General features: G+C 38.7%; 2 protein-coding genes across 4 annotated transcripts in view; one reads left to right on the forward strand and one right to left on the reverse strand.

The window, feature by feature from the left end:
• keap1a (kelch-like ECH-associated protein 1a) overlaps window positions 1–6,042 on the reverse strand; it is a 25,941-nt gene extending 19,899 nt beyond the window's left edge. The window contains exon 1 of one of the 2 annotated variants that reach the window (XR_013816751.1): window positions 5,606–5,872. The gene's annotated coding sequence lies outside the window, so the exon portion shown is untranslated. Of the gene's footprint in view, window positions 1–5,605 lie in introns of both variants that reach the window. The other variant, XM_079819853.1, reaches the window with a different exon arrangement.
• crlf1a (cytokine receptor-like factor 1a) lies at window positions 5,089–26,973 on the forward strand. Of its 2 annotated transcripts, XM_079819855.1 has the most exons (9): window positions 5,089–5,223; window positions 12,102–12,622; window positions 15,149–15,427; window positions 16,973–17,102; window positions 17,653–17,822; window positions 20,034–20,191; window positions 21,537–21,705; window positions 24,296–24,477; window positions 25,236–26,973. In XM_079819855.1, exons 2-9 carry the CDS (start codon window positions 12,565–12,567, stop codon window positions 25,257–25,259), a joined length of 1,170 nt encoding a protein of 389 aa, XP_079675981.1. In that variant the 5' UTR covers window positions 5,089–5,223; window positions 12,102–12,564; the 3' UTR covers window positions 25,260–26,973. The 2 variants fall into 2 exon arrangements, with proteins under 2 accessions (XP_079675981.1, XP_079675982.1); XM_079819856.1 differs by lacking the exon at window positions 5,089–5,223 and having other exon boundaries at window positions 12,250–12,622; window positions 24,296–24,481.
• The last annotated feature ends 609 nt before the right edge of the window (window positions 26,974–27,582 follow it).

The raw sequence follows: 27,582 nt of genomic DNA on the forward strand, positions 1-27,582 counted from the left end.
CCACCTCTATTGTAGCCTATAGTATGAACATCACAATATTAGATAGATCAAACACAAACAGTTTTTTTCCACTTTTAGGCCAGGCATGTGTAACGTGCCAAGTTGCTTCTTCTGCAGACTTTACTCTCGCGTGTCACGTGACCAGACTGTAATCGCAGCCTTTGCGGTTAGGAAATCGTGTTTTATCATATCGCGATATTATCGCAAATGCAATTAATCGTTCAGCCCTAACATACACTGAACTTTTTGCATAATGATTGTAAGCTACACACACACACTTTAGGAATGCACTGCAGTGTGATTCACAGGGATGACTAATGATAGTTTAATTAGCTCAGGGCTCAACAATAAGGATCGCCTGATGGCCCTGGGCCAGTGTGAGAGAGTTTTGGGATAGTCTTATGAAGTCCTGATCATCCTGTCAGAGGTTAATTTTGCATTTATGACCAGCTAGCTGTGCTTGAAAATACTAAAAGTAAAAATACTAAATTACTATTTAGTTGACATAAAGAGGCATAAAAATGCTTTTTTTTTGTGGTGGTGGTTGAGGCTAATATTGGAAAAGAACGTGCAAATCGGAACTACTGCAAAAGATTATGCATAGAGAGAGATAAACCTCAACAAGTCTGTATATGCAATGAAGCACAATCAACCACTGCTTGTCTCTGAGCAACACACTTTAGTTGTTTTGTTTTTGAATAAATCAGTGTTTTGAACGAATTTGTTAAATTACAAAATAAATTATTAAAATGTTAAATTATTAAATAACAATTTAATGATTGGGTCATAAATATAGGCCTTAAAGTTGCACTGTGTAAATTTTAGCGGCATTTAGTGGTGATGTTGCGAATTGCAACCGCCTACTGCTCACCCCTCCCTTTCGCAGCACATAGAGAAGCTACGGTGGCCGACACAGGACAAAGATGTCGTTGGGAGGACACGTAAACACGGAGACGCGTTTAGCTGTATTTGTTGGTATCGTATTGTATATGGTATCTTGGCATGTGCCGGTATCAAATTTTCATGTTGCGATTAATTGCTGAAGCTTTTATCGCGGTATACGGTATTATCACGATATTGAAATTCACTGCAGAAAAAGTGTTGTCATACTATAACAGGTTTAATAACTTACAATATACAATAAAATACAATAAAGCAATACACAAAAATGTATAAAGTAAACAAATATTTAAAATAAAGAACAACACTTAGGTAGGTAACATTTTACAATAAGGTCTCAGTAGTTAATGCATTAACATTTAAAAAAGAGCGAATAGCTACATTTTTACATTTATTATTCTTTGATAACGTTAGTTAAAAAAAGCAACTGTTAGTTAGTGTTAGCCCAGGTCCAATAAATAATAGTTACAACTTTTGATTTTAATAATGTGTTAATCACATTTAACTAAGAAATTTACATTTAACTAAGATTAATAAATGCTTTAGAAGTATTTTTCATTGTCAGTTTGTTAATGAATTAACTAATGTTAATAGAGCCTTATTGTAAAGTGTGTGACTGAACAACAATCAGAACATATTCAAACAATATCTAGGGCATGTAATTTAGTCCAGATTAAAATATAAAATGTTTAAGTTTGAAAATGAATAGCCTTGAGTCTTTAAGTATTAAGTATTTGGTTATGTGATGAGCACCGTATCGTTTTGTTTACGAGGATTGCCGAGGAAACGGCTGCATTTCTGCTGTTCCGTCAGCGCCCGCCGTCAGAGAGTGGATGTGCGTCTCCTTCACTCTGCCATGTGCTCGGCTCAGGCATGTTGGGTTTGTTTACATCAGTGCACATTCCTCTTTGACGTATTGTTCATTTTAAACGGTTGTGGGTAAAGTATTCTTAAAATGCATTCTAAAAATCTGAATAAATCGTAAGAAATAATTATTCACGGTATTTTGAAGTGCCCAAAATAACAATATTGTGCATGTTCATTATTGCTGTATATCGTATTACCTTATACTGGCATGTCTAATGGTATCGTATTGTATATGGTATGGTATCGTATTAGCTGTATATGTTGGTATCGTTGGGAGCCTGAAACCTCTATTTTTTTAAACTGGGTCCCAGAGTGGATAAATCTGAAAACGACATCCTTGCGTTTTCGAATTACAGCACCACATACTGGTCTGGCATGTATACTACATAGTTTTGAGTCTGTGGTTTCGTGTGTATGCAGATATTTCTTGAGATGAGAAAAAAAAAGATTGGATAGGGAAAGCTCTGGCTTCATGTGGATGTGGCCTGAGACAGCAGAGAGTAGCTAGCGCTCTGTAGAGCAGTTTGTCCATTTAGGGCTTCTGTAGAAACATGGCGGTGCAAAATGGTGACTTCACTGTAAGGGCACCCGCGGTGTATGTAGGCTAGATAGAAATGAAAAGGGTTTATTAAGAGTCAACATGGAGTTTGGGTTCCCTGCCACTGTCACATTTTGGCAATGCTTCGATCGAATCGAAGACATTGTGTCTGATGAAGACCTGACAGTTGAAACGTTGCGCTTTCAATGAAATTTGTTTTGGATCTGTCAATTCAGTGTGCGGACATTATGCTTCTTTTTTCTATTATTGTTATGTTTGTTGTCCTGCACCTGAGCCCAATTAGGGTGCGTGGGATGTGCACACCTTTTTTGTATTTTTGGCTTATTCAGAATTGCCATGCTCAAACTAAAATATATATATATATATATATATATATATATATATATATATATATATATATATATATATATATATATATATATATATATATATATTAGTGCTGTCAGTTAAACGCGTTATTAACGCCGTTAACGCAAACCTATTTTAACGGCGTTAATTTTTTTATCGCGAGATTAACGTTCTTTTTGGTCTAACAAACTTTGTAGTTTTTTCACATGCTGTTGCAACAACTAGTAACGTTAGAAAAACTACAACACCACTCCGGGTGTAGCTAGACCGGAAACAAAACATCAGGCACGCTGCGGCTGCCCATACTTGTTTCGGCCATTAAAACAGTAGACGTGGATGGCAAGCGTGAGATGCCGAAATGAGAAACGTATTAAGCCATGGTTTAACTCAGGGGTCTTCAACTAAAAGTGCTTGTCTTGAGCGCTGCTTTCTGCTCTGATGGTGCGTAGCCTACACACCGGACGCGAATGAAGCGTTTTGCGCGAGTGATTTAAGTCAATGCAAAGACGCAAATAGACATTCTGCGGCGCGAATTAAGCGGCGTGCATGTCGCGTCATTCGCGTCCGGTGTGAGCGCACCATCAGTCTCTTCTTCACTGCATGCTTGACCGCGCGTCTGGGTCTGAAGTGAACGTAGTAACAATGAGCATTGCAACGTTAACTGTTTCATTACGTCAAAAGGCTTCGCGGTCCGGATGGACGCATCTCGCGGTCCGGAGTTCACTAGTTGGCGACCCCTGGTTTAACTGCACTATAGGCGGAGTCCTAGTTTACCTTGCATGTGCACTTTGTAATTTTATTTTGTATCACCCTGTTTTGATCCCTTAGAAAGGGCTGTTGAAGGGGCTGTTTGTGCAACAAAGTATTTTTTTCACCCTTTTATTGATGGACAGTGCTACATTGTGTGAGCGATTATTTGCTCCAAGTGTGAATGACTGTTTCAAGTGAGAATGTTGGTGTGAAATCGAACACTACAGTATGCCAATGTTGTTTTCAATAAAACAAACATTTGAACAAAGCAAGCCGATCCACTTTTCTATGTTGATAAGAGCATTAAAATAAGAAAAAATAATGGGACAAAAAGAAATGGGGCATTTAGAATAAATAAAAATGTGCGATTAATTGTGAGTTAACTATGGCATTAATGCGATTAATCGCGATTAAATATTTTAATCGTTTGACAGCACTAATATATATATATATATATATTACATTAAAGGGAACATATCATGAAAATCTGACTTTTTTCCGTGTTTGAGTGCTAAAACGAGAAAAAGGGCAACCCAGTAACTTTGTTTTGGTAAGCCAGATTTCTCTCCCCTTCTGACATAGGAAGGGGATCTTAATATTACCGCCCCTTAATCTGCATGTTTCCACCCACGACGCCGCTATTTTGTTTTTGCAAGGTGAACAAGACCCTTGTGTGTATAGTTTAAACACAACAAAAAATGTGAAAGAGAAGTTACTCACGAGACTTGACGTATGACAGCCAGTCTGTGTGCAAAATCCATTTAATGACTTTTAATGCTTTTTAATGCCCCACGGATATACCCTGAGTATAGGTCATTATAAACCCCGCCCTCTCCATGTAATCTAATGGGATGTGGGACAAAGTAAACAATCATATTACACTTCCAGGGGCCCGTTCTTCGTACCTCGCTAACTCAGTTAGCTGGATTTGATTGTTGACGATTTGGCATGATCTCGGATTGTTTGGTTCTTCGAAGCTCATCCTGGACTTGCTGTCATAGCAACAGGTCCGTAAACTTAAACATGCTCGGGAGCAGGCTTATTTCAAGTAAACAGGATTAGATCGCATCTTGAGGCAACGTGGGGGTTTTTTGTGTAATTTGTCGAATTTTTTGCCAGGTGGCTTTTTAATTAAATGATGTCATTACGTTGCTGTCTTGACGCCAGCCAATCGCTGCATTGCTGATCGTGGTTTCGAGTATCGATGCATCTGCCCTCTTCAGGGAAAAAAAGAAGCTCAGTTATCTTAGATCATTTAATCCAGATATTTTAATCCAATCCGCAAATTCGTTTGAAGAACCAAATTAGCCAGAGATCAGTTATCACGATTAAAAGATCTGGGATCTCTCAAATCATCTTAGATGTATTAAGCGAGGTACGAAGAACGGGCCCCAATACTTTTTGTAAAGCTGTTTTTTTTTCTTCTTTGACACAAGCTTCGGAGTTTCGGTGTCCAACATAACAGACCTACAGAATTGTAGGATTTTGCATGAAGAAAAGAGCGCTTTATAAGTCGTTTTTGTACGATTTTTTTCTCTCGCTTGCTCCACAATCGCTTGGAATGGGTTTCTCGTGCAAGGCGCATGAAATACAAAACCCGAAGTAGACTCTCAGCCCGGGTGATGACAGAACGCTTCGAGCATGGGAGGGGGTCGTTCCTCTTCACTCACATACACTGATCCAGTCCAGCTTTTATCATGTTCGTTGCTTGGTGAGACCCAAAGCTTGATGCTTTGGTTTGTTTCGGAACTATTTTCTTTTGGCTGAGAAGAAATGAGTCGCCAAACTTTGTGTGAAACGTAAGTTCCTCGATATTTTTAACTCATGCATAATATTACACTAGCAATCATAGTGTAGTAGTAAATATGAGTGCCTGCAGTCTCGTGCCAGCCGAACCAGTAATTACAGTAACATGCTCGTGATATTGCTTAAGCGTTATTAAGAACTCAACTAATCTGTCAGCACTTTCCTTTTGGGGGGGAAACATGAAGCAGTCATCCGAAATTGTAACAATTGTGACATTAGCACACCGTGGAGTGACTATCGTAAACCTGATAAAATTGTGCTGAAACGGCGAGAAGCAAAGATGACTTTTAACTTAGTCAAGCACCGTCAAGCGCGGGCTGGTCTCGACACCAATATTAACGCAATCTTCTATCCTACACCCGCTAAAACACTCACCTTGTATCAGGAACCGGCGACAGTTCTCCTGCTGTCAGCATAGATGCATTATTGAAAGAATTATGCTGATAAAAAGAGCAAATTAATAAACGAAGAGGGGACTGCCCTCTGTGCGCATTCACGAACAGAACGTTCCTGTAGTGGGCGCGTAAAACGTCAAAGCAAAGCACACACGAAAAAACGAAAGTTTGCTGTGTCGCGAGGCTCCACCGCCTTCCAGCTGTCAACTGCCTGTGTGAGGTGAAACGCGCGTACACTGTCACACTCGCGCGCCCGCCAGCAGCCTTCCAAACAGCACGACTGGTGAAGGAGGCTCGTGCACACTCTAGCGCGCTCCCGCTGGCTGCGCTCCAAAAAACACACAGAGTGCCATTGACATCAGCATGACTGTGCAACTCCTCTATTCAGCTGAACGCCAGTGAGATCTAATACAGCCTGAATGACAAACCGAAAGCAAAGATATCGGGAACTGTCAGTTGATCTCATTTGTCATTTAAATACATGTCTTAGGTAATCCATCTGAGTGCTTCACGGTCTGGACATTTTTTGCAAGTTCTTTGCCAAAAGTTCTTAAGGTTGTTATGTAAAAAGCAAACAGACACCCACTGGGAAACCCTCTTCCTAATCCTAGATGAAATTTGTATTTGCAGTGTATTTGTTTGGGCTTGTTGGGATTTTTAATTGTCCCTGAGGCTTTAGTGAGTCAGAAGTGGCATTCCACAATAATGAACAAGCTAATCCACATTTTAACCAGGGAACTTCAGCCCCTCAAAAGTAAGGATTAACAATGTTGACAGAAAGCTGCGCAGTAAAATGCCACAAATAAAGTGCGAAAATGTTCAACAGAAATGACTTTCTTATACATGACAACTTTATATTAGCTATTGATACTAATGGCCCTGCATGCTTGTGAGATTGTGTGTAGAATGTAAAATGTTTTACATCCCTCATATTAAGAGTCCATGCTCTGTTGTTTTATATTTAAACACACACACATACACATATATGTGTGTGTATATATATATATATATATATATATCAGATATATCAGATTTTATGGATCTCGGACAGATAGCAGATTGTTTTACAGTAGGTATTCCTGCAAGATTTCCGGACGATCGTATTCCTTGTTGGGTTACACCCAGGCCTTTGACCTCTGCAGAATTTGTTAGGTTTGTTTTGCTGATTCTCGCCTTGTCATGGTCTTAAGGAAGTCATTGAAGCAGGAACAATGTTTTCCATGCAAATTCCACCAAAAGCAGGAGGTGCAAGAGCAAATAATGTTCCAACAAAGGACAGCAAAGTTTACTGTTAGAAAGATCAGGTACATATGCAAAGCATTTTATTATGGCATGTGATAGCATTGAATTCTTCTTTATCAGTTCCTTTAAGTTTTGTTTACATTTAAGCAATTAGCAGTTATTATAATGATTATATTCAATTCAATTCAATCCACATTTTTTTGTATTGCGCTTTTCACAATACATATCATTTCAAAGCAGCTTCACAGAAAATGCATGCGTCTACATTACAATTTAAAGTGATGAGTCGATGTTATGTATTTCAGAAATGCACATATACAAAGCACACAGATTAGCTAACAAGCTATTATTAATCAATATAATAATTAAGGCACAGAAATATATATATTATAATATTATATGATTGCATTGCTATGATAATTATACTGAATAATCCACTCATTTGCCACCTTTTAATGCGTATGGTGCATTAAAGCTTTGGTGACACTGTTTAGAATCCCAATCAACATTTGGCATTGTGGACAGGTGCAATTGTTATTTTGTGTTCTGTCATATTGCACAAGAACTGAAGATACTAGACTTCGTCCTGTATAATAAGCAAACCTCTTTCTTACAATGCGTGCAAGACCTCAGGTGTGCGCTTGCATTGCCAAGAGAATAAAGGAAACGGCACACAGCACAATGACACAGCAGTTCAGAAAAACATGAGATTGACTGATAAGTCTGACCCTGCATGTGCAGCACTTTTCTGGACAGCCCCATCCTGTTATGCAACCCTCCCAACTCGTTTCTTTATGTAATGACGTTATCATATATTATTATATTATCATTAGGCTATATTTAAAACCAATTGCGCTTGATTGCTTCAAAGATTCATTGGTTATGTGTACTTAAGCAATTTGTAGATTGATTATTCAACACACACACACACACACACACACACACACACACACACACACACACACACACACACACACACAAAAACATTAACAATGAACTGAAATGCAATGGCTTTATATTTTACATTTAAAAAAAAAATTTTTTGGAGTAAAAATAGGCTAAATACCATTTTCTTTTACATGTTTTATGTGCTAGTTAAGATGATTTGCATAGCCTGACAACTTTAGAGATTGTATTATCAATTTTTATCATTCTCAATCCTGGATACAATTGTCAAATACACTGTGTTTGTGCTCCCTCTAATGGTTGCCTCTGAATGACACGCAGCTCAATTGTCTAGAGAATCGCTTTATGCAGTGTCACTTGTGCTTTGTTATTCTTTCAGATAGCTCACCGTAATCTTTAAGAAAGTACAAAACAAAAGCATTGAGCATCATCGTGTATAGATAAAAGATTGAACAGCATCTTTTGGCAGAACAATTAGAGCAGTTTTTATATATTAATTAGCCTATATGTGACCCTGCACCACAAAACCAGTCATAACCAGTGGCATTTTTCTTATACATCATACATCATACATACATACATACATCACCTGAAAGCTGAATAAGCTTTCCATTGATGTATGGTTTGTTAGGATAGGACAATATTTGGCCGAGATACAACTATTTGAAAATCTGGAATATGAGGGTGCAAAAAAATCTAAATATTGAGAAAATCGCCTTTAAAGTTGTCCAAATGAAGTCCTTAGCAATGCATATACATTTTTTGACATATTTACGGTAGGAAATGTACTTATTATTCTAATTATTTTTGGTATAAAAGAAAAATCGATCATTTTGACCCATACAATGTATTGTTGGCTATTGCCACAAATATACACGTGCAATTTATGACCGGTTTTGTGGTCCAGGGTCACATATTATGCATTTTCATATAGCTCTATTTTCTTAATCATATCATCAGCCCATAGTGGTGTGTCGAGATATTATTGGCCTTTGAGTCATGTGTTTGAATTGAACAACGATACATTCATTCCACAAATATTTTGACTTTCAATAAAGGTACAGTAGCACAAATATGGCTATAAATATGCCATAAATGCAGGAAATACTACAGGATTTGCATAATCCGTTTGAGTTAGAGGATATAGGGAGTAAGTACGGTATATGGGGATTGAATTAAGAATTGGCAAAAGAAAAGAATGACGGGTGAAATATACATTCTCTACTCATTTCTCTTGTTTTTTTTTGATTGTCGATGCATTTCACCCAGCACATTGAATCCAGATGGAATGACGAGAAAGAGCAAGTTAACAACTCTGCGTCCCATGGGAATTTCGGCTACACATTTGCTAGATCTTGCCATCACCGAGTGTATGGTTGATATACATCTGTCATGCATTATTCGGGGGGGCTGCCAAAGGTGCTTCTCTGGCTTTAGAAACTATTTCAGGGGTATCTGTCAGAGATGATGGTCTGATTTGCATTTTTGGACTGTTCATTCCACGTTAATTCCCATTTATCCGTTCTTAAAAGAAATAATAATACATTATAACATACATTACAATATAAACAAAGCTTAGCCGAGTCTGGAAAGGCTTTGACCCTACTTCAAACAAACATTTTCTCCCAATCAGTGAGGATTGTACCGCTGGGGTCAGTGACTGTCTCTGTGTATTAAGAGGAAATTGCTTGATTTACAGTGATTTCTGCACATGTTTCGCAGAGCTGGAGCCTCTCCCAGCTCTCCAGACATTTTTAAGAGGGTTTCTGTGTCGGCCAAGTTGATTGGACATAAAATGCTGAGGTGTGTTGGACTAAGGTTTACCCCCCCTTGGGTAATCATCATTATATTACTGCATGTCCAATTTGGGCTCCTCTGAGGGCTTCAAAACAAAGCGGCCAATACTTTCACACTCGGCCTGAATGCTGCGAGTCCAAGCCTCTGTCCCAAAGAGAATTCCCCCTGAAATCTTTATGGTGGGATAATTTGTTCCACATGCCAGAGCTCACCCACTAAATCACAGGGTCCCGGTAATCAATGCTTCCCTGTCTCATTATGGTGTGTTGTGCTGTCTCGGAGCAGGCTTCTGGAGGATAAATGTCCTCTTAGATACAGACAATTCCTTGAAGTGTAAGTCATGTTCTGGATAGGCATCACCCAGTATGTGTCCAATCAGATGCAGTCCGAGAGATTGATGTTGTAACTCGTGTGCTTGGAGGAAGTTCTTGTTTGCGTTTCTGTTTCTAACTATCTTTGTTGTTCTGTCTCCAAAGCAGAACTCTTTTAACACATCAGTCAGATACTCTATTACTGGAGGAACTCCTTTTCTTCCTCTCCTGTAGTTGATCTGCATAGCTAATGTTTCGGATTATTTCCCCATCTTTTAGGATTTGGTGAAAAGTGTAATCACTCTCGCCCTTCATGTCGGTCCAAAGTCGTTTAAATGACTGGATTATATTCCCAAAGACGGGAAGATCTGAGGCAGATGATAGTAAGAACGTTTCCTTTGAAATCTGGAGCTTATTTCTGTGTAAAATGACCACATGCATGTCAGTTCCGCTAGTCGTGTCTTTCCCGGCAACACTTCATTCACAGATAATTATACCTTGTTAATCTTTTTGTACGGCTTTCATTTATCTCAAGCCTGCTGAGGAGGTTGTTGTGATTACGTCATCATGCTTTGTAAATGTAATTTCCTCGGTATTTATATGACATAACATTCTTAAGCATGCATTGACTCTTATGCGTCACTCATGGACATGATGCATGAGTAAACTGTTTGGAAGTGTAGAATATATTTAGGAACAAGTGCAGATCTTTTAAATAACTGTTTGGAAGACATATGCATGAAGTTATAGGATAAGGGCAGAATTAATGAATGTGGTGGGAGCTCTCCCTTGTGAGCTCCGGCTCTGTTAGATGAATGGTCTTTGTCCCCATTCACAGAGTTTGGATGACATCCCTCTTGTTAGAGCATTTTATGGTGATAACTGGAAAGGAAGTCCACTCACTCATTTACGAGACAGAACCAGCGTGGAACTATCGGTAAACCCGGCTTTAACAAGCGTTTTTCCTACAATGGAATAAAGCACTGCTTTGTGGCTTGCTGACCCACGGGTGAACTTACTGTCATGGTTATTGTTTCAAAATATACATTGTCACCGAATGAGTGAGTCAATGACTAGGACCACATCTCCAACTGCTCATGAGCACCATTAGTCAAACATTAGTCATGACAACTTTGAGGCGTTGGTATTGAATTGACATGCATTTTCCATTGATTTAAACTTTGTACAGACAAAGAAAAGGAGAGAAAGGCACATTTTTGAATGTTTTTGGAAACGTATTGTCTTAAATCATTCTTTTTATTTCACATTTTCATAGCAGAACGATTGCCCAGATGTTAATGAAATATTGTTTTTTTTTATTGTCATTACACTCTAAAAAAAAAAAAAAAGGTTCTATATGGCACCAAAAATGGTTCTTCGCCGTAATCATAGAGGAACCAGTTTTGGTGCTATATAGCACCATTTCTTAACATGTTCTGTATATGGTAGCGGTGCTATATAGCACCTTAGTCAAAGAACCGGTGAAGAACCTCTGAAGAACCACTGAAGCACCAAAATTGGTGCTATATAGCACTTAAAAAGGTTCCCCTAGGATTACGAGCCAAGAACCATTTTTGGTGCCATATAGAACCTTTTTTTTAGAGTGTATAATTATTTCTCTTTAATTATAAATATCATTACATTTATATCTATCTAATTATATTTACAGAATTGTTATTGCATTTTTTCCATATCAGAACAATTGGCAAAACTCTTTTTTATATATTCCGTAGAACATTCGAGCATATGGAATGTAGAACATAATATGTTTCTGTTGTTTAAGGGTCATATTATCAGTTCTGTTAAAATTACAATATTATATTCAAAAAATTACAGATAGTAGATATGTCAGACAAACATGCATGGTCTGAGAAAAGGGGTGCAAATGGCAAGTTAAGGGGTTAGTATTTTTTTGGGGGGGGTGGACTATCTCTTTAAGTTTCTGCCTTAGACTTTAAAGTACAATCAACTTGCATGTTTAAGTCGTTTCAACTTAAATTACTTTTTAAAAAATGAGCTGGACCTTGTGTATAACTTGAGAGAAAAGTTGAAAATTGCTTCTCTTATTTTGATGAGTTAAAGCAATGTAAAATGTTGTCATAACTTATTGATCATGTAATTTACAGTGCAGTCAATGAACACAGAATGGCTTTAAGTGACTATCCATAAAAAAGGCTGAAGTGGAAAGACTTCCCATTAAGAGATTGTTTTGACCCGCAGGTAGGCTGAAACTTCGGGATTCACGAGGAAAGGGAAACAAGAACTGCTTTATAGACACAAGACCTGCTCGAGACAAGAGGAGGGCACAGACAGAAGGAAGGGAGGAATAAAACGAAAGAGGCAAAAATGACTTGGAACTGTGTGGGAAGACATGGGAGGAGCTTGCAAAGTATAAACTTGGATGTTTCCTAGCAGTGGAGAGCCTCAGCACGGTAAACGATGCCAAAAGTAAATGAAGAGGACGAATGCACCGTCGCATTAACAGAACATTTGGCGGATACTCTTTAAAGTTCAGTCTTCTGGAATATCCGCGAGACGCCAGCAGCTCAGGAACTGACGCTGGGATCAACACTTCGGGTGCACTGGAGCTGGACTCGGTGTGGCATGCGTGGATCAAATATTCCTGCATAGACCAATAAGACTCTCTTGTCCTAAAAGAAAGATAGCGAACATTTCTCGTAAGATGATCTGGTTATTGTTTTTGCTCATCTGTGCTGCCGGCGTGTTGTCGTCTTCCACCCGTGAGTACATTTATAGCTCTCTATATACAGTATGTGTGTGTTACATGTGTTCTTGCGTACCTTCATCATCGAATGGGATTTTTGGGACTTTGTGCGTTCCGTATTGAATTTATATTGGTAAATATAATAGTTTGAATAGAATAGTAACTTTTAAGTTAACTAAAAAAAAAAATTTTTTTTTGGGGGGGGGGGGGGTATCCAGCATCTGCGAAACAATATTTTTGTGTGTGTGTATAGGTTAATAGCAAATGATGTTCCAGGTTCTTGTAATGTACTTTTTATTGTATTGATAAATGTTTTTTTAAAAAGAGAAAAAGGTTTTACCTCAACAAAACAGGGTTTTCTTGTCACATCACAATGAAATTACCCAGCTATTTAAATATTGGTTACAATTTTTACCCCCATTTTTTAACAGAATTCTTCAATTTTTTTACAGTGTTTAGTGTAAAAATGTTCACTACTTTAAAATGTTAAGCCCTACAAATATGTCAAAATGACCGTAATTTTAACCATGTTCATTTTGAACCCTGAAATCGGAAACGTGTTTATTGTAGAAGGTGTTTATTTTTCGTATGAATTGCGTTTTTAACATTTTGAATTCATGTAAAATTATTTATTTACATTGGAAAGCTGCCTGGTTTTACAAATTGGCCAACTGATGGTATCTATATTTGTGCAAAATATTGCACTATATTGAAAAGGTCTGCTAGGGATTTAAATTTCAAAAGGTCAGAACATAATTAATTTAACACATGGAGGGTTGAGTCTTATACACCACAATAAACCCCCTGACATCATGTTTCTTAAGCTTGTTTTTGTAAGACATATGTGACTGCAAGAAAAGGTTCACCTCAAATCAACACTATCACCGAGATGATTAGTTCTCTTCATAGCTAGTTTTGGTGTTAGTGTTAGGTGCTTGTGAAAGTTTAATTTGCTTTTAATGAATCGCAGAGAACAATGCATCAGGATCAAAGGGCATAGTTGAGTTGTAAATAACAAAGAGCTAAATTATTAATAGCTATTGAGAAATGCATTTACAATGCAAGCGTTTAGCACATTCCCCTTACGTGACATTCACAGGTGTTGGTGGAGAAGAAGCTGGAGACTAATTACATCTAATGAAGTATTGCCTCATTCACACCCTCAGTGCCAGGCAGGGAATTAAGAAAAGTGAAGTGCATTACAGCCACTGATGATGGTAGACTACACTTCCTTCTCCTCTTGTTATACAGTTAACATTAAACGCAAAAACGTCAGGCTGACTTTTTCTGGGCCTCAGTGAAATATAAACAGAGTTAAAAGGGAAAAAAATGTGTAGACAGAAGTAACCTTTTAAAAGATCATTGCGGTTTGACAACACGGGCAAGAATGTCCAAAGGGTGGTCCCGCTGTTCCCCGTCTCAGCGGTAAGATGTGCATCCAAGCTTTACTGAGTTTTCCTCGCAATTGCATTCGTGATGACAGGACTACACGCTTACCTCATGAGACCTTCTGATCTGAAACCAAATATACTGCTCATTTCCTATTCAGACACCTGCGATAAATACTTGTAATTGCTACTGTCATTAAACAGTTTGAAGGGAAATGAATTTTGTAATCTACTTGAACGAGACCTTCACCGTGTGAAGACAGTGATATTTGCCCTATAAAGATACTGTTTCATTAGTGTTCTACGATAAAAGAAATGTTTCTTATCTTTCCCCTTTGAGCTTTTACTCTTCCTCCTCGGTCTGAGTGTGTGCTGAATATGTAATCTCTCTTGTAAGGTTAGTCTATCTATCCATCTTGATGTAATTACATGTAATCACACGGCAGTTCCCTCATCACCTCCATTACCCAATTGTGTTGAATTAACACTTTTTTCTTTTCTTTTTTTTTGAGGGATTCCACTGTCGCATTACAAGGGTGATAATGAACTCCAGCGGGGTCTACAAAATTATAATTGTGTGTGAATTTTTACTGTGCTGATCGCTTGGGATCCTTCAGTGCAGAGATAGACATCAAACTTCTGAAACACGCACAAAAAGCGATACGAAATGTACTGTTACACCGCTCTCTGGAATACTTCAATCGCAGCTTTTTATGATAAAAAAATAAGACCTTGAATCTTGCAATAGTCTCGCAATCTAGCAATATTTTTTACACCGCTCGTTTCATATCTTTCATATCAAACCAATGTTTCATGTGAATATTATATATTTAATGTTCATTAATTTATTAATCACTTAGTGAATGGCCATCTAATAGGTGGGATATTGTACAGTCAGATGAAGACGGACCATCTGACTCTAAGTATTCCCTTTCATAGTAAATGGATATTATTTTCTTTTGTGATCATCTTGCATATCCCACATTGCTCTGATTTAAGCTGTCACTATCAACCTTTTTGATGTGTTAGTCATGAGGTCGGTCTGTCTCCTCCTTTAACATCATATATTGTGAGCTCACCCATAACCAGACAGCCCGTAATAACCATGCTGCCTCTTTCCAGCTCTAACCTGCTATATCTCGCCCTCCCTTCAGAGGTGGCTACGATCTACCCTCAAGACCCTGCCCTTCCCATCGGCTCCAGCCTGACAGCCACATGCTCAGTGAATCCAGACCACGGCGTTCATGCAGGCTCACTCTATTGGACGCTAAACGGGAAGCGTCTTCCCAGCAGCACCTACAGCATTTTGAGCCCCACCGTGCTCAGTGTCACCCTCCCGCGGCTCTCCGGGTCCCGCCAGCGCTCCGGAGACAACCTTGTATGCCATAACAGCGGGGGTCATGTGCTGGCCGGCTCCTGCATCTATGTTGGCAGTGAGTCTTGTCTACCATATTGTTCGTATTTACTGCCGAGTGTGTTTAATTGGCGACCGTGAACGCAGTCCAACTTAAATACAATTAAATGGATTTTGTGGGTAAGCTTGCAGCCTTGGGGAATATGGGTCAGACCTCGAAATATTTGACAGTCTTTATGATTTGACCCCCTGCCACTGGGCCACAGTTGTTGCAGTATTTAATGTTTTCTGCCTATCCGCCAATGAACTCGAGAGTTGTTTAAGCCCCTTAAGATAGCTATCTGTTCCACTGTTATGCTTTTAGCACCTGTGTGGTCCATTATAGGCGCTTTTCTCGACTGATGCTTATGACAGAACAAATGTACCACATTTGTCAAGTTACATGGAATGGTGGCAGTATGGAAAATTACAAACACAGACACACACACACACACACGCACACACAAAGGCGGAAATTGAGGGAGCGAGACAAAGTCAAGGAAGCGAGTGTCTGGTCATTTGGAAAAAAGATTGAAAGCAAGAAATGGAGAGACGTGGTTATGATAAGTGTGTGTGTGAAGTGCTGTGTTGACTCAAGCTCTCTATGTCTCTGAGGTCTCCTCTGTAAGGTTTGGTTCATATAATCACAGTCTTACACTTAGACGCAGTGTCTTTTGTTCTCAGCTGAATGGAATCTTGGCTCCATTCCTGAACTTAAATGAGGATGACAGCTGAAGACACTCATCCATTATTGAAAATATTTAAAGTCAACACAAAGTCAAAATTGACCCTATTTACTTTCTTAATGCACACGTTTCTCGTCTTATTGTGAATGATTCATCTGTGCACATTCTTCCAAAAAAGGTAGTATTTATAGTAGTTCATTAAACTTATTTTCTTTTGAAATGACTTATTTTTAAGAGATGTTTTAAAAACAGTAATATTGTGAAATATTATTAAAAGATTTTTATGTATTTTAAAATGTCATATATTTCTTTGATGGCAAAGCTGAATTTTCAGCATCATTACTCCAGTCTTGTCACATGATCCTTCAGAAATCATTCTAAAATGCATAATTGAATATTGTACGTTTAAAATTACATTTAAAATGATCTATGTATAAAATAATAATAATATATAGAATAGATAATATATATATATTATATATATATATATAAAATAGAAAATATTAAATGTAAAAAAATACAATGTAAAATATATTTATATAAAACATAAATGTATATCTTTACAAATGGAATAAAATCATGTTTCGTCCTTGATTTATTTTCTTCTTTTTTTTTGTATTTTATATTGTTTCACTCAGAAATAATATTACAGAAGCGAAACGATTTGCAAACACTCCTCATGGTGACTTTAAACCAACTGACTATTTTTTGAAATTCTGAACGTCAAGCTGTGATTTTCCATACTAATTCTACAGTACAGAATTTGGTGTTATATGTGGTGGAAGTCATTGAATATAATTAGCGTACCTTTTAATTAGGTGTTATGAGAGGCATGAGTCACTTTCCACTAACTCACTTTGACAGCTCAGTGAAAACTCATTGTCCGTGTCTGTTTTTAGTGCCTCCTGAGAAACCTGTGAATCTTACCTGCTGGTCCAGGAACACTAAAGACCTCACCTGTAGATGGGCCCCTGGGGGCCAGGGAGAAACCTTCATCAAGACAAAATACACACTCAAATATAAGCTCAGGTCAGTGCCACAGGTCATTCACACTCATGTTAATGCCTCTTCCCAAATTCACGCCTTATCATGTTTGTATATTTCATGTTCCCACATGCCTATTCACTGGAGGACAGTGGAAGGATGTTCAAGGATGTCTGAAACCAAATTATCTGTGCTAATCCCACCTGATGGGCACATGCCATATACATGTTTTTTTTGTCAGGGGGAAAGTCAGATGAAAACAATTACTTCTAATCACTTTTAACATTAGACAAAAAATGCATTTTGCTTTTAATCATTAAGTTATTTTTAGTTATTTTTATATTTAGTTTTATTTTTGCTTTAGTTTTTTTTAATTAACATTGGCTTTCATGCCCAGCGAGCAGATGGAATGCAGATTCCAGATTTTCATTTCCCCATTCCCAAACCAGAAGTATTTGGCTCTTCCATTGGCTCTTTTCCTAAAAAGCCCTCATATAGGAACCTGCAATAAATACACCCGTATCACTACGAATATACTGTGTCCAAACGGTTATCGGAACATTTTAGAAAATAAACCTTGTTTGCTCGCCTGTAGGTGGTATGGACGAGAAAAGGAGTGTGAGGACTACAACGCGGGAGAGCCGTACACATGCTACATCCCCCGCGACCTCGCCCTCTTCACACCCTACGAGATATGGGTGGAGGCCTCTAACCAACTCGGAACCGCAACATCTGACGTCATCTACTTGGATATCTTAGACGTGGGTGAGTTTGTGTGTGTGACCTTTGACCCCGTTTTAGACACAAGCCCCAGGTGTTCTCCTCATGGGCAGCATGCAATACGAGAGGACCACGTGCAACGTGAGAGGGCCACTCCTTGTAAAACTGGGTGGAGGCATGACGAATTGCAGCGGTCCATCGCAACGTCATCCGTATCCCTTTGCTTCATGCAGTATCTACCCACCTACTCACCAATACCTGCAAAACCTTGCAGCCCCCTCCTTTACAGACGAGTGGAATTTTTATGAAGTTTTGCACTAATCCTAGTACCGTGACCTGCCTGGAGCTACTGTTTAGCAATGTGACTGGAATAGGGTGAAGTCTGTTTTGTTGAATTCTTAAGATCTTATGTGCTTTGAGTGCAGGCCAAGCTTGCACATAATCTATTCAAACAGACATTTTAAACTACAAACATGTTAATAAAAGAGGAATTAGGATTGTTAGGACTTAAGTCGGGGGGCAATGTGTATTGGCAAGACTTTAGAAAGCATTTGAAATTAAACTAAAATACCCTTAACATTGAACTAAAGCCCCCCGTCCTCAAAAAGGAGATGAGAAAGGTTAAAAACTTTTACATCCTGTGTGTATAAATCTGTGTAACTGCACCTGAAGGGGGGAGGCAGGGCAATTTTGAATGGAAAGTGCAGTAAGAGGAAGGTGGGTGCTCCTTGAAACATGCCATAGTTATGACACAGCCACCACGCCTAGTGCCTCCACCTCCTTAGCTACAGAGACAATGCTCATCTATGTTACCAGTTAATTAAACAACAGCTTTGAGATCCAAGCAAGCTACAATTACTTGGAATGTGAAGCATTATCTATGCAATGTGATTTTATAGAAGCTTCACCAAAATGCAAGGGGGAAAATACAAAGCGACTAGTTAACTAGAATAGAATAGAATAAAATAGAGGTATATTTCATCTCATTTGAATAACAAGAACAAAAGTGTCAGCCTGCAGACTGAAGTTCGTTCCTTGACCAGTTGATGCATATTGCACACAAATTGTTATAGCTACCTGACATTACCTGTTCCAATATGATTGCTGGAAGTTAGGCAGGCACACAGGTTTTTTTTTAAAGAAGGTACCGATGCAATGCATTGGATGCAGCAATCACAAGGCAAAATTTGTAAGGTTAGTGGTACCTTTTTTTACATGTCACTTAAGTAGCAAGTAAACATATCCGTGAGACCAGAACTACATATTACAATAATCATTAGTTGCGGACAGACAGAAATTGAGATCACACAACCTATACACATTCCGGGCCCTATCATAAACCCGGCGTAAGTGTTTTTTGCTAGTTTCAGCCCACTGCAGATTATTTTCACATTGTTAAATAGCAAATGCATTCGCGCCCATCTGTTCGCCCATGGGCGTCCTGTTCTGAAAACGAGGTGTGTTCAGGTGCATTGTTGGCGCATTGCTATTTTGAGGCAACTGAAATCGAATGCACCATTGACCAACAAAAACCTAGTCTAAAGTCAATAGCTCTGTATTTTTTGTGTTGTTTAAAGGGCGCGTTAGTAATATGCGCCTATAGGTGGGTACACAATGCATGTACACTCTGCTTATTACACACACAGGGACACAAACATTTTTAAATATAAAACATAAAAGGAGAAGTGTTCAGTCTTTCCACTTGCAAATTCTGCCATTTAAATAGCGAATCCGCCATGGTGCAAGCGCAACTGGCTTTTAAAGGGAATGGGAGACGAGAATGGTTTATTGCACGTTACACCCAAAACACACCCATGATTCATTAAGAGAATAAGAATAACCCTTTTAGACCATGCGCCTGAGGCGCAGACTTTTTTGTTTTTTCCATCGTTAAAGTGCACCTGCGCCATGCGCTTCAGACCATACACTCAGATCGTTAAAGTGGAGCCCTCTGTGTTTCTGTGTTTTCTGTACAATTTAGACTGCTGTCATACTATTTGAATCTGCGCCAGTCTATTAGTGTGTTATATTTCATACAGAGTTCATAAACAGGATGCAGCATTGTAATTTGAAGAAGTACTTAATTAAACTTAATTAAAGAAGTAGAATTAAACTGTATTACAATATAATGGATGAATGGAAGGATGGAAGGAAGGAAGGATAGATGGATGGATGGACAGACAGACAGACAGACAGACTTTTTGTTGCAGAATTTCCAACCTTATCCAATGTTGTTTGTTTGTTTTCCTCTTCCAGTGACAACAGACCCACCGACTGACGTGACAGTGAGCCGAGTGGGTGACCTGGAAGACCAGCTGACAGTGCGCTGGGGGACACCGCCTGCTCTAAAAGACTTCCTCTTTCAGGCCAAATACCAGATCAGATACAGACTAGAGGAAAGCAGCGACTGGAAGGTACAGTAGCACTCTCGACCAGTGAGCACACGTGGTCAGCGTCCACCATACGCACAATTATCCTCATTACTAGTACCCTCTTCCCACTACCACACCCACTTGTTTTTGTAGTGCAAATTGTGCATGCATGCGAGCCAAGTCAGCTAAGTTTCTCGATTTGAAGGCATTTGCAGAGTGGCGCAATGATTAATTAGAGCGGTGCAAAAGATAACAGCCATGTTTCAGTAGAATTTGGGGGTGTTTGTATTACTTGTCTGAAACGTCATTTCCAGCTGTAGCAGAACAGCACATGGTTTCCAGTCCTCTGGCCACGGAAGAGTCCGGGTTAAACTTTAGGGCTTCAAATAAACTTAAGCTTTCGCTGTCCCCATTTCGCTCATATGGATCCAATCAGTTGGCAGGTTTCCTTCTGAAGCTGGGCAGAGTTGGGTTACATAATTTTTGTTCCCCCTTACCCATCACTGTGCTGTCAGTTGCACAGTCCTACATAGTTAACAAAGTCAAAATATGACAGTGACCATCAAAAGCACATCATAGCAGATGATCTGTTGTTTTCAAAGCGCGTTAGAAAGCCGTATTATCACCCAGGCCGCTCTCAACCCCACCGATTGCTTACACAGTCTGTACGAAGGGAAATAATTACCCGGCATGCCTGTTACACGGCAACCTGATGATGTTAACATTCTGCCACTCATCACGTTCCAATAGTAATGATGGTCCTCGGATTACGGAGCTGTGCATATTAACCGTGTTTGTAGCTTTTGAAATGTGAGTCTGGAAATGGACCGCGAAAGGGACTGATTCAGGGGTACCGGGATTGTAAATAATTACAGGGGGCCCAGGCCGCTTCGACATTCCTGCATTTGAATCCTGACTATACCTCTGCTTTAGCACACAGGAAGGAGGAAGCGTCGAGCCTGGCATGGCCCTCACTACATGTTGTTGTTGCTGTCTGCACCCGTGCAATTACTCAATCTGTAATAAGTAATAGATAACAGATTTTCTCTCAGGGTAATGTCGATGCTCACTGTGTATATGTAGAGCCAGAAGGCAGGACAATTATTTATGTGTGTGTGTCCCTGTCATTTACCTCCTGCCTTTGTCTTTGATATATGTTGGTATATTCCCCAGGAGCACAAAAGGGGGAAAGTTCTTTGTTCTTCTTCTTTGTAGATGAGCTTGTGCGAACTTGCTTAAGGATTTTGAAAGTGAATGGCTTTTTTTTCTTCTTATAGAGAACATTAAATATGCCCGTTAGGGTAACAGTGTGTGTGTGTGTGTGTGTGGTATGTGGCCACTGTAGGTGTTTGATGTAACAGACTGTTTTGGGTGTCTTTCTCTGCAGGTGGTGGATGATGTTGGGAACCAGACTTCCTGCAGACTGGCAGGTTTGCGGCCAGGCACAGTGTATTTTGTGCAGGTGCGCTGTAATCCGGTAGGGATTCTGGGATCTAGGAAAGCAGGCATTTGGAGTGACTGGAGTCACCCAACTGCAGCCTCAACACCACACAGTGGTAAGAAAAATATCATTTACGCTATCCTTGGAAAAGCGGTTACTTAGCGGAACCTATTTTTTGGAAGTTTACCATGGTATTTCTTAAAGTAAGAGGTAAATACCATGGGAAATATCAAAGTACAGTGGTATCGCAATGCTTTTTAAAAATAAAACAAACTGTTAAAATTGTTTTATTGATGTAAATTATAAAACAGAATTTGATTGAATGAGCCACATTTCAAAGCCATTGTAAAATGTTGATGTAAATGCACACGTATGATCACACGTGTCATTTTTTGTGTTGCTTGGCAACCACAAAAACCCCCCAGTCAAGTTAATGAAGCATATTACGATAATTTTTAAGGGTGCTATATGTAAGAATCTTCATGAATCGCTTTTTTTATTGCCAATGTGTGAACAGCGTTTAACAAAATGTAAAAAAACAGACTTCCTAGGTTGTCTATGAAAGCCTGTTGACTGATTTTTATGTGAAGGACTCGGGACGTTTATGCCGGAAAAATCAAAAGGATGTGACTTTTACGCACGCTCCCAAGAGCCTCGTATCTATTACACATAAAACAAATGGTTTGTTCAGGATAGTGCCGAAAGAGCTATTCTTTACTGAAATGTAAATGTGTCATGCAAAGAAAATAGATAGTCTCACATAGCCAGATCTATAAAGAGTCTCAAATATAGGCCCACTTTATAATCAAAGTGTAATTTTAGTTAACGTATCTGTCGCCATGATGCCGATGAATTACTGAGCTTATGCAAACATATCCACATCGCTATGATCAAATGTTTACTTAACTGCTGCTTAGTAATCTGTCATTTTTTGTTGTGTTTAAAAAGCACGCAGCACATATTCATCTAAACATTGCTCGAAGCAGCGTGGACGGCGTCGGTATGTTCGTTAACAGTATATCACTGCAAAGCAAAGAACGAAAAAGAACTTTGCCATGACTCTCTTGTGCGTGTGCACAAGCAATAAGTTGTTGGCTGCAGTTCACTTAATGGCCACCGGTGTCGATAATAACAATGGTTTCTGAATTCTACATATAGCACCTTTAATAAAAAACTTAGTTGTCTACATTAGTTAAAGAAAAAATACTTCTAAAGCATGTATTAATCTTAGTTCATGTTATTTTCAACATTTACAAATACATTAAAATAAAAAAGTTGTATCTGTTAACAGTATTCAGTTGACATGAGCTAACGTGCACTAGCAATAAACAGTTTAATAAAGATTAATAAATACTTTAACAAATTTATTTCTCATTGTTATTTGATGTTAGTTAATTCATTACCAACTGTTAACTAATGGAACCTTATTGTAAAGTTATTTCAAGTGATTTCATTACATTTATTTATAAAGCGCAAATAAACACAACAATACTTGACCACTGTGCTGTACAGAGAATACGTCTAAAATATGTATATATAAAATGCAGTGACCTCTCACCTTCAATCTTGTTATTTGGATGAGACAGTATTATTGTTTGTGGATCACAAGCATCTGACCAGCTTATTCATGTTTAGTGAATATAACGCTCTATAACGCACTGGCGACCAATTGAGATGTCTTTCAAATTGGAGTAATATGTTCTCATTTACGGACCCCGGTTAAAAATCTGGCTGCAGCATTTTGAATCATTTGAAGCCGTGACATAGTGGACTGGGATATTCCAACACACAAGATTGATGAATTTATCTTTAAAATGTACCTGTAGTAAAAAGCCACACCAGGTAAGGGGTTTAGGGCACTTAACATCATACCTAGAAGACCCCTTATCAATTGTAAAATCTCTGTTTACACATAAATAGCATTTTTTTAAATAAATAAATAAACATTATGCATTCTGCTTGAAGCTATTATATTTGATTATCCATTCATGTAGATCATGAGGTTATATTAATTGAAAATGACTTGGACTGGTCTAAAGTCATGACCTAGTCCCTAGTGCAATGTGCCTCATGTGGGTAACATGAGTTTGATTCCAGCTCGCCTTGTATACAAATATACAAATACAAATCTCCCAATTATTTCCGGTCTTATTTGACTGTTTTGTTATAAGTAATGAAAGAAATCTCAAAAGCAACACAGAAAATAAATAAATAAAGCCGGCATCTGCAGTTAAATGGTAGCAGCGAGAGTCAGATTGAGATGTTGCCTTCGCCGTCCTTCGTCATATTTTCACATTTTGGATGTGTCGTGCAGTCCATCCTATAATCAGATACATATTTCCGAGACGATGCTCGGTCCAGCAGACACCAACTAGCACATGCAACGCATTACTTTAGTCATACTCTCCCCATTTTGTGGCTTGCCAGAGAGCCACGGGGGGAGTGTTGGATATATTTTTTCAGACGATTGTTTCTGAAGATTAACAGATTAACTCCTCTGCGCATTAACTCTTCTGGAGCGGCCCACATCTGGAGCTCAGAAACCTGCTGTTTATTTAAAATGGAAAAGGATTTATTTTTATCCCAACTTGTGTTTGGTTGGCTGTGTAAACTGTGGCCTGTATCTGTGATAAGCTCGACGCATGCACGATAGGCGCTTGTCTCCCTGGATGGACACGTGTTGATTTTTGTCTTTCACCCTGCAGAGCGGCTGCTGACAGGGTCATGTGACTCAAAGGCAGGGCAGCAGAACTCCACGTTGCGGCGGGACTTGAAGCAGTTCTTTGGCTGGGTGCGCAAACACGCCTACGGTTGCAGCGGCATGAGCATCAAACTTTATGATCAGTGGCGGGTCTGGCTGCAGAAATCTCACAAAACACGCAACCAGGTAGGTAAGGAGATTTTCTTTCGCATTCCACTTGTTTTTCAACCCAATACCCATTAATCACGGTTTAAGTGTCTGGTTTTCTTCAGCTTCAGTTTCTTTAACTGTGTTATGCCAGGAATATTTGCTCTCATAACACTGCGAGACTGGATCCATTGCCTTGAGTTATTGGAGTTACCCGAGTTAATTGAATTAAAGTGCCTCTTGTGTTATTGTACTGGGTTTCCTGTGTTTTGCTCGGTAACCACAGAAGTAAATAACATGAGGCGACTCATATGATTTCAGGTAACTTTTCATAAACCATTGAAGTAAACCGGACTATTTAAATAAACTTGAGTGATGAAGTTCTGCATGGCGAGTATCATTCAACATATGTATTTAGTTCTGGGTTCGCATCTGTCAGATTCCACACTAATCTTGTTTGGGAAATGACAGGGTTTGTCCTTCACTCGAGAAGTGACTATTTGCGCCTTTCATGTGTCTCTAGTGCGCTGTGGTCTGTGTTGTACGAAAAAAAAACACAACCCAAATGCTTGTCAGCATCACAGAAGAGTGTCGGGAAAGATGTGACTGCATCATATTGGATGACGTTACCAACTAAAGATAAACCCGTAGCAGTTACCTAAATGTCTAAACAGCAAATATGCGAAGATAATTTTTCCGTGCAGAAACCAAGATCTCGGATTGTTTTTGAATGGCTATTTGAAGCCTTACATGTTCTGGGGCGTTTATCTGATTACTGTAATATTGTCTGCTTTCAGGTTCTTCAAGGAGATAAATCATAGCACGTCGCTCCTGGCAGGCAGAACATTTAACAACAACAGCACACTGTGGAAGAATTCACATTTTCCAGACCGCTGCTTGGCTCAGTGCAAAAAAGTTTAAAGTAAAGCTGGAATCAAAACGGGATGTTCAAACTACAAAAGGTGATGGGCATTTGGTCCCTTGGACACAGATTGAATTGTGCAGTTCTCTATAATGCCTTATACTATACACGTGGACTATATCCTCGCATCTCGCTATCCGTGGAGACAAGTTCTTGATCGTGTCGGGGAGCAATTCATTACAGGTCATCATTTGCACATTTACCTAGAGGATGGCTATGCACGAGCCACGATTAGCTGACGTGACGCATGGTCTATACGTGGACCCGTGACTTTTTCAGATCTTGCTAACTTTAGCCCGACCTGTATGTTAAGGAGGTTCCTCACGGACAAATGTCTGGATGTTTTTCAGCGAACGTTTTGCGTAACTTCAAGACAACTGGAAGAATTGTAAGACCATCCAGTTTTACCAAAGATAACTTTCGTGAATGTGTGACGGTTGTGACTATTCTACAGCAGTTTACCTAAAACAAATTGACAGGTATACCTCACAGAACATCTTGCCACTTTTAGTCTCCTATTTCTTTACGTAACCGGTGCATTGCCTCTCAGAAGTTGCAATGCAATGCTGAACATATCAATACTTAGAAATAGACCTAATTCCCGCTGCATTTGACTCACTACGACCAAATGAACATGTTGGAAACCCAGAGTGGACTTCTAAAATGGCCATTTAATGAATGGAGAGGAAAGTTTTGGCCAACCAATGTTCTCCCTCGTCTTTTATACATGTGTTGCAGTTACAAAACTGTAACTGTGTTTGTAGCATTGAACTGTTTGAAAATATTTTTATGTATTGAGACATTTTACTGCTTTTATTTTTGTACTGAATTGTATCCGCATATTTAAATTTAAAGTTATGTTTTGACTCTTAAGTTATGTGTAGGTAGATTATATTATTATTGACTGAATTGTTAAACTCTAATATTGTTCATAAAATCCTTCTTTAAGATAAAGCCTATGAACTTTTTAACTTTTTGACAGTAAAAAAAAATCAGTATTTTTGTCTTATAACCTTCAGAAAATTTGTTTTCAGAGAATGTAAGTTCTTCTTACTACATTGGAATCTTTGTTTTTCTTGTTTTAAGCTTTAGCATCAATACATTTTATTAGATGTATGCTTAAACAAGTTAAAACAATTAGGGTAACTACTTTTTATACATTGCAACTTTTAGGGATATACTCTGAAAACAAGACTATCAAGAGGTTATTTATCTTTATGGATGTTTAGATATTTTTACTTCGAAATCAAGACAACAATACTGATTTTGAAATGACTTTTAAAGAAGTACAATACAAGAAAAAAAGGTCCAAACAGATCCAGAAATGGCAAAAATCACAATAGCACAAAGCAGAAGTGTTTTGCCAGAACATGATTCTCTACAGGGAAAAAGATTAATGTGTGTACGAGCAGTTGTCTGGTTAAATTAGTGCTCTTACACTGGCCTCTTCCACGGTCCGTATTTCACTTTTCCCTAAGTGACACCCACAAAGAACAAAAAACGCTTTAGGCCATTGGGTTTAGAGTCCTTAACATTTTAGCCATGTGATTTCAAAACTGACTTCAAATAAAAACGGTCTATGCTCTTCTAACAATGACCCTGACTGTAACCATAATCTCTGTACTTGTTGGAGTATTATTTCACAAATAAGTGTTTGTAAAGTGAGTCCTCAAGCACTTTCATGGTACAGAGATCAATAATATGCTTGGTATCAAGTTGCAGAATGACATTCCCTGCTTTTTATTTAAAGCTCTTAAGGTATCAAACTCTTGGAGTGTATGTTGATGGTGAGTTATTGTACCAGCTATATGCAAACCAGGTGACAGATCTGTTTAGATGCAAATTCAAAAACTCGAAGGTAACTTGACCTGCGCCTCTTTAGTCCTGCATGTCAGAGGTCAGCTGTAGTATTACCTGCTCATAGAGTCTGAAGATAGAGCAGGTTAATGTTTAATGTACGCTCACTGGTCAGGGATGACATCTCGGCTTTCACGAGACCCACTTTCTTAGTGTGATATTAAGTTTTACATTTAGCATTTAATCGGTTTAGAGCTGCCAAAGAGACGCTAGACTGTTTTAAAGCAACGCATCATTTGTTTGCAGTAGCTTCACACTGTTAAATCAGAGTAACGTGATATGGGACATCCTAATGTAAAACTATGCCATAGAAACGAGAGCAGGTTTCCAGAAGTTTTCTGTTTTGAGTACTAGTTGAAGGTGTC

The sequence above is a fragment of the Gobio gobio genome (assembly GCF_949357685.1).
Source record: "Gobio gobio genome assembly, chromosome: 6".
Classification (NCBI taxonomy): Eukaryota; Metazoa; Chordata; class Actinopteri; order Cypriniformes; family Gobionidae; genus Gobio; species Gobio gobio.

Bases quoted from the DNA above. Each gene is read 5' to 3' on its own strand.
- crlf1a (XM_079819855.1), top strand. From the start codon at position 12,565: ATGATCTGGTTATTGTTTTTGCTCATCTGTGCTGCCGGCGTGTTGTCG. The intron at 15,428-16,972 runs GTGAGTCTTGTC...GTCTGTTTTTAG, and splicing joins CTCCTGCATCTATGTTGGCA to TGCCTCCTGAGAAACCTGTG. The intron at 20,192-21,536 runs GTACAGTAGCAC...CTTTCTCTGCAG, and splicing joins AGGAAAGCAGCGACTGGAAG to GTGGTGGATGATGTTGGGAA.